At 40.1% G+C, this 8,380-nt stretch overlaps 1 protein-coding gene across 1 annotated transcript in view; it reads right to left on the minus strand.

Moving 5' to 3' along the window:
• The window catches only part of ASCC1 (activating signal cointegrator 1 complex subunit 1), a 178,376-nt gene that overhangs the window by 51,953 nt on the left and 118,043 nt on the right, over positions 1 to 8,380 (minus strand). Inside the window, exon 8 of the mRNA XM_006835868.1 lies at positions 7,762 to 7,847. Coding sequence (XP_006835931.1) covers positions 7,762 to 7,847 — 86 coding nt within the window. The remainder of the gene's footprint in view (positions 1 to 7,761; positions 7,848 to 8,380) is intronic.

The following is an 8,380-nucleotide window of genomic DNA, read 5'->3' on the forward strand; positions in this document are numbered from 1 at the left end:
TACACAGAGTAGACAGGGATGGGCAACTCGGACATTGGATACCCAAAATGGGGGAGGGGGGGGCTGCAAAGGCAAGAAGTGACTGGCTTACAAGCTTTCAAGAGGGAAGCTAGATTCATAGGGCATGGAGGAAGGTAGAATCTCCACTGAGTAGTATACAATCTGTCTAGGCTGGGCTGATGAAAAGAAATCCAGATGGATCTTTTGTGATACAATAGTGAATAACTGTTATCTGGACTGCTGGTGAGGATTGGAATTGTAAAGGTAGATGTTTTTTAGCAAAGAAGGGAGTGGTTAACTTTTCAGCCTAAACGCGGAGATCCCTGAGACCATCAAGAGAGAAGAGAGGAGAGCGGGACCCTACCCAGAGAAGCAGTGATGCCTGAGATGGAGGCAGTGACGATGATGTGGAGAGATGGAGCTGTTGGGGACTTTAGACACAGAGCGGGAGAAGGGCTGTGTGCTGATGACTGGGGGGCATGCATGTAGTGTATACTCTTTGGATGGTTGATGATACATGGAGGGGATTGTAACCATAGCAATAAAATGATACACTGTAGGATGAATGTAAAACTAATGTTCTCCCATGTAAACGATCACATAATTCACAATAAAACATTTAAAAAAAAAAAAATTTACAGCCTCGGAAGCCCTGTACAGGGTTGCTATGAGTCGGAACCGGCTCCATGGCACATAACCACCAACACCATCAATTCATACCTATTGATAATCACACTAAGTATAAATGGATTAAATGTACTAGTCAAGAGACATAAAGAGCAGAATGGATAAGAAAACAGGATCCTTCAAGAGATGTATCAAAAAGATGGAGACAGTCTATACAACCATCAACAGAAGAATGATTAAACAAAGTTTGGTACATAACCACAATGGAATAACACAACACTTGAAAGAATTATGATAAATCTGTGACACAACTCACAACATGGTTGAACCTGGAGGACATCATGCTGAGCAAAATTAGTCAATCACAAAAGGACAAACATTGTATGAGACCAACATAGTAAAAAATAAAAAAGGTTTTCTTGATAAAAGCAGCAATCTAATGATAGTTAAGGGGGGGGAAGAAGGAATTATTCATTATTCATGTTAACATGGGTGACAGATGGGGCAACAAGAGGGAGGTCAACAGAGGAGAGATGAAGGTAGTGGGAGACACAGAGAGGAATGCAATAGTTAAAGTGAATAGAGGTAAATGCTGTTAACTGCTGGTACATGGAAGGGATAGCAACCATGTAGTAAATCAAAGTGCATGATTTGTTGGATGAAAAATTGATAATCTTCTCTATAAACCTTCTATCAATTCACAATAAAAAAATTTAAAAAATAATAACAATGTGGTTTTGTTGTTTGTACTTCCAAAATTCTAGTCTTCCTTTGTAGTGATTATTATCTTTTTACAAAGTTACCACATAATTCTAAATCCCACCTCTCTTCTCTAGGGGGGTAGAATTAACATTTTCAATATTCTACTGCTTAGAATCAAAGTACTCATTCAAAATAAGTCTCTTCTCTGAACCTAATTGTGTCTTTGTTACCTCAGGACAGACTTAATTGTTGGTCAAGGAGGGGCATGGAAAACGGGCTCCACATTTTGAACTTTAGTAGGAACCAAACCAATGTACTCAAACATACAATGATCATCACGATGGCACAGGAGCAGGCAACGTTTTGTTCTGTTATACACGTGTCACCAGTAGTCGAAGCAGACTGCCAGCAGCTAACAACAGGTACCTAGTTACACTGTTCACTCTAAAATCATTGTTAAACAGTATGCTCTCTATTCTTTTCTATGCACGTGTTATTATTTCACCAAAAAGGACCATATGTATTTTTCAATAGTGTCCTTTAGTAAAGCTTCTCTAAGTAAAGCAAAAGGGGCCCTGGTGGCATTATAGGATTAATACTAGCCTGTTAACCACAAGATCAGCAGTTCAAACCCACCAGCCACTCCAAAGGAGAAAGATGATGCTATCTTCCTCAGTTAAGATTTACAGTCTTGAAAACACTCTGTAGGGTCACTATGAGTCAGAATCGACTCAATATGGCAGTGAGGTTGGTTGTTTTTTTTTTTGGGTTTAAGTACAACAAACTACATAAAGATCTCATTTATATTTATTTATTCTAACTAACTGTAAGACTTAGGAGCAGAAAAGAGGCAAAAGCAAAAACAGAATGAATAAAATACTTCATTACTCTCATTCACATCTTGAAGAAAAGTCTCAGTAAGGCTGAATAAGTTCAACATATTTTTAGGGAAAATACTAAAAATTAATACAGTTATTTAGTATTACCAATTCTCTCACTAAATATCAAGATTCTTAAACATAAAATGGAAAAAGCACATATCCATCTCCCCTTTACTTTGATCGTATTTTCCAGGATTTCTTTTTAAAGGGTCTAGAGAAACAACATTACTATGGTGTTCTCTGATTGTGAACCTACAGTATATATATTTTTTTCTTTCCAAATATATCACTATGCCTTGATTTATACAAAATCATGCCTCTGGTGACTGCAACCTCGAGCTCTTATCTCTCCTCTTCACTCTGCAGTTATGAGCTATGCTTTTGCAGTTAGCATGGTGCCCCAGTTCAATCTGCTGAGAGCACAGTCTTGGAATACTAATTCTATTGCTTAAAGCCATGCCGTAAGTCCCTCAAACGGATTGTCATTAAGACCATTTCTCTCTCCAGAAGCTGATAGTTAATGATCATTCTGCTTCTAGCTAGCAAGGGAGCAATTACTTCCTAGTGGGAGATCTCTAGATCAGCATGATTTCTCCGATTAGAAGTTTATCACTGCCGTATGGATATACAAATAGTCTCTCCGCTGCTCTCTCTTAGATTGGAAATGGAAACTCTCTAAGGGGATGGTATCCTATTAATTTGGTCTGGATCTTGCCTATCAAAGCTGTCAGTTTTCCATTTTAAAAAAAGCAAAAAGCAAAAAAAACCTACCATGGCTTAGTTCCTTTTCTGGCTTGAAATGATCCTTTACTTGTCAGTTCTTCCTTCAAAGTCCTTTTTAGGGTAACAAAATTCTTATTTTAACTAGGAATTACCAAACACTAGTCTATTACAGCTGTAACAACTTTCAAAAGGGATGTACAAAAGAAAAAGTGGCTTCCAACTCCAAGTCATTAGAGACTTTTTTTTTCTTTATTAAGGGATCTAGAACACAAAATATTACAACAAAGAGCCAAAAAAAACTAATTGTCTTCATGGAACAGAATAGCAATTGGCTGTTACTCATTAAATTCTCACAGCAACGAGCAGTGACTTTCTCCTTTTGTTTCTTTAAACAGATGAGATGCTTTTTTTTCCTCCCTCACACTCCTCCCCATCACCAGCATTCCTGACCCTTGACCCACGTAGCTATTAATATGCACACACAGATGCTTTGACTCCCTAGCAAACAATACATTTAACCTTTCTAGTTACTTCAAGTCAGTTCCTAACTTGTTAGTGAAACTGATTTTTTTCTTTCTGAACATAATTTTATTTAGTACAAAAACTACATATAGGAAGAACAAAGCAGATGGGAGAACAATTAGACAGGTCTCAATGGGCTAAGTGAGACAGAGGTAAATAATGATATAGGCACAACCTGGGAACAACAGGGTTCTGGGATACAGAGACTGAGCCATGGTTGGAATGGGGAAAAGGGGGGAATAATGTTAAGATGCTTGGCTGTCTTTTGAATCTTGGTTTTCCTTTGTAAGTCTATCTTCTGCCTGTAACTGATTGGAATACCTAAAATGGGACTACAACGTGCCCAGTGAAGGAGGCTTCCTGCGGGGCCTCTGCAATACAAAAGACTATAGGTGGAAGCCTGAACCACATCCAGATCTCCAGAGATAGGAAATTCCCACTTGAAAGGACAAGCAGACCAGCCTGGAGTGGCTAGAAGAACAGAAGATAATTCTTGAAAGAAAGACCTACAGGAAAAATATAAAACAACATAGGCAGACCGACTGTTACTACAAGAACAAGCAACTTGCTTGCCCAGGAAACATCAAGGCAAGTGGTCGGGTCCCCTCAATGCAAACCCCTTCCAAGACTAAGACTCAATGGGAATACACGCTCTGATTGGTCACCATGCTCATCGCCAAAAAAGGGAAGTGAGGGAAAAACAGCAATGAGGTGACGAGCTAAGCCCTACAATGTTCAATAGACTTCTGTGAACCCGGGTGAAGACCTGGTTGACCAGCAGTGTGGCAAGACCTGGGAACTCTTGGGCCCAGAGTCAGTGACATAGCCACAGAGAACTAGAGTGGAGAGTGAAGCGTCCAGCTGATAAGAAGACAGGGCATATGCATAAGAACACCCACACTTAATACCCACTTATCCTGGCTTCAGTGACTGGATGATCAGAGCTCAACCAGGAGTAAAAAGAAGAGGGGGGAAAAAAAAAAAACCTACATATAATCTACTAATTTTCTCAATAGGTTTTTATGTCAAAAACCATGGGTTCTCTCATATTCTGACTAAGTAAAATGTATCCATTGGTGGTCATTCCAAAAGGTGGGCTGACTAAAGCTGCTTCACAAATATATAGTTTTTATCGCTTGTGAGTATGGGGCAATTGTTGAAGGCCATAGGTTAACTTGGAGTCCTGGTGTGGCACTGTGGGCTAATGCGCTTAACTGCAAAGTCAGTTTGAACCACAAGGTCAATGGTTCAAGCTCACCAGCCGCTTCCTGGAAACACTACATAGGGTCGCTATGGGTCAGAACCAACTTGATGGCATTTAACAATAACAATACCCTAACTTAACTTCTCAAAGAAAAATTCATTCCCTTGACTGAAAAGAGGCAAAAGATGGTATTTTCTGAAGCTAATGATTAAGGTGTAAAACAAAGGGAACTATACCAAAGAGCACTTTGCTATCATCATCTAGGTTGAGAGGCATTCTCCTTTACAGTCCTAACTCAGCCCCTTCACTTTGTATTGTAACTGCCCTGAAAAGCAGGAATGGCAGCATGGTGGCTGTTTATCTCTAGGATGCCTGGCCTGGCAGGTGGTCCACAGTTAATAAGTATTTCTGTTGCTGTTAGTTACATTCAACTCAAAAGTCTAATTCTTAATGAGCAGTTTCAATCTAACTGCTGCTCCAATTGCCCTAACATTTATGAAATGAGTTTTAATTAGATATTATACATGTCCCTGGTGTGGCATTATAGGATCAGCATTGGATTATGAACCACAAGGTCCGCAGATCAAACCCACCAGCCATTCCTCAGAAATCCTATACAGGGTCGCTATGAGTTGGAACTGACTTGAAGGCACTTAACAACAACAACTGCATGCAAGTCCAGACAGATATGCCCAGTTTCAAACATTTAATGAACTCTACCTAAACGTTGTTGTTGTTGTTAAGTGCCATCGAGTTGGTTCCAACTCACAGTGATCCTGTGTAGGGTTTCCAAAGAGCAGCTGGTGGGTTTGAACTGCTGATCTTGTTGTTCGCAGTCCAGTGCTGATCCTACAGCACATCTTTATTTATTGTTAAGTGCTGTTCAGTTGATTCTGACCCACAGCGACCCTGTATAGGGTTTCCAAGGAGTACCTGGTGAGCTTGAATCACCGACCTTGCAGTTCAAACTTTGCAGTCTGACGCATTAGCCCACAGTGCCACACCAGGGCTCCTTTATGGAAGACAGTAAAAACAAAAGTTGTGAGTCTTTTTGCTCTGATTCAGACTTTGCTACTACTTGGGTAACCTGTGGTGAATTACTAACCATCTTGGATCTTGATTCCTTAATAACTAAAGTAGGGAACTGAATTAAACTGTCTCCAAGTGCCTTGCTGACACTAACTGGTCTCTATGAACCTTGCTGGGCCCAGTCTAAAACTGAGCAGACAAATAACAGTTTGGGTACTACTGATGCAGCAATCTCCTGCCAACACTAGAGGGAGGTATATTCATGCCATCTTGGGGTGGTTCAGAGGACCTTAAGGCAAAGCATTTTGAAATGGAAAACTGATATTCCAGAAAAAACAAATACCAAGTGAGAGGTCCTGCTTTCCAGACAGCTGCCCCACAGGCTTTCTGTTACAGAAGACAGAGCACAACACATCTGAGTTGGACCAACACACCTTTTGGACTTTAATTCTAATTCCAAGAGAATCAAATTGGCTTTGAGTCATTCCTTTGGATTTCTTCCCCTATTCACACTACTGTCTTTCTAAATCAAAGCAACAGTGACAAAAAAGCAAACTCATTAATGATATTATTAGAAAAGCTCCAGGAGAGGAGGTGGAGGAGGAGAAAGTGAAACATATTCATATGACATTGAAGCTGTGGCTCTGGGAAAATGAGCAAAGTTCGTTGCAACTGAAGTCAGTAGCAGCCTGCCACTCAAATCCAAAGCTATCAAAACTACTTTGAAAACAAGAAAAATCACTTCATATCAGAGAAAAGGAGGAACCAACACAGCTCTGCAATGCAGGAGCTGGAATGTCTGCCCCAGTGAATGGTTGCCACCTTCAGGCGGGGCTTTGGGTGAAGCGCTCACGGGTGCCGATGTTGATGGCAGTCATTAGAGGCAATGGGGTCACATTAAGCATTTGGTAAGAAAACTGTCCAGTGACAGGTTAAGGAATGGAGGCCAGGGAAGAGAAAGAAGCTGCAGCTTATTCTACGTTACTACATTCAGACTCTCTCCCTGCTCCAATACACTCCTGGCCTTGAAAATGTTTGATGAGGGCTCAAAAATCTCTCCAAAGTTATCAACTTGTTTCTCTTTGCTCAGAGGCACAATGGCATGGTAACCTGATAAAGGCTGCGTGCCTTTCAGATACCACAGACTATGGTCTGTACGAGAAAGATAAACAGCCCAAAAAACCCATTTAGTTACACTTCAAAGATTAATTCAACAGTCAGAAAAGCAAAACCTCATGTGTCAGAAATGGGCCACCCACTATTTAGGACATGAGCTGTTGTGAGTAAAAATAGATGATTAAGCAACTTTGGAGTGTGACTTTGTGAGTGAAAAGAAAAATCCCTAAAACAATTTATTTTCACTTGAAAAAAATGCAAACTCAACCTCCTAGAGGTAAACTAGAAAATCAAACTGACCAGGGTAAAATCATCTAATTCCTATGTTGTTGTTAAGTGCTATCAAGTCGGTTCCAACTCATAGAAACCCTGTATAGGGTTTCTGAGGAGCAGCTGGTGGGTTTGACATCCTCAGATCCACTAGAGTCCTAGTATGTTGCTGGAAGGATAAACACTGGACCACAAGGTCAATTTGAACTTCAAGGTCAGTGGTTCACACTCACCAGCCACTCCTAGGAAACCCTATTCAGGGTGACTATGAGTCAGAACTGACTTGACAACACTCAACAACACAACTGTTTCTTAAATCATCAATTTAAAGTGTTCTAGTGTCCTGGTGTGGCATTGTAGGATAAGCACTGGACTGCTAACCCCAAGGCTTGTGGTTTAAACCCATCAGCAAATCCTGGGAAACTCTATACTGGATTGCTATGAGTCTGAACCAACTCAATGGCATTTAACAACCAGCCAAATCAGAGGGCCATGGTTATAACAGATTCAAGAAGATTTTTCTTTTCTCTTTGAACGTTAAAAAAGTTCAACAGGCCTTTCAATCAGTAATCCTCAGGGGAAAAACGAAGAAAACATATTCTGTTGTTAGAATGAAGATGATCTGCTTTCTTCCCTTATTCAGGACACATGCCAAAGGATTTCCAATTCCCTCTGCTTCACACTGACCTTTAAAATGTTCCGGCCATCAAATGATTCTCTTTCCTTGAAGATATGTTTGCCATCTGGTGTGGAAAGATTGTACCTGCCTTCAGCTGTAAAAATTCCAAATATAATGTTAGAAAAGCAGCTTGAGTTATTTCCCTGTTTGATTTCTCTTGGACTGCTGTAAGTCCAGTTATCATTCTCTCCATATACTGGTAGAGAGGCAACTGAAGGGAAAACACGCTCTGAGTCAAAGGCTGGATTGCTACTCCCAGCTCTGTCATCAACTCCATCAATACCCATTTTATTCACTCAACATGCTCCAGGTAATCATGTTGTTATATGCCTCTCTTAGGGACCTCAATTCCTAATTTATAGTTAAAGGTCAAAATTAGGTGCTCTTCAAAGGTTTGTGGAGAACTAAAAACTCACAATACTGTATAAATGACATGTTATTTTAAGCATATAAAAATACATAAATTTTCATACATTAATTAGTTAATAATGCTAGCAACTGTGTTTTGGGTTAATTAAAAGACTCCCCTAAAACGAGAAAGACCCTTTTAGAGATAATCAAAGGTATACAAAGATGCAGCAAACATATTACCTTAGCCTAATCAAAACTCCAAGGAGCTCTGGTAGC

The sequence above is a fragment of the Chrysochloris asiatica genome, unplaced genomic scaffold (genome assembly GCF_000296735.1).
Source record: "Chrysochloris asiatica unplaced genomic scaffold, ChrAsi1.0 scaffold00020, whole genome shotgun sequence".
Classification (NCBI taxonomy): domain Eukaryota; kingdom Metazoa; phylum Chordata; class Mammalia; order Afrosoricida; family Chrysochloridae; genus Chrysochloris; species Chrysochloris asiatica.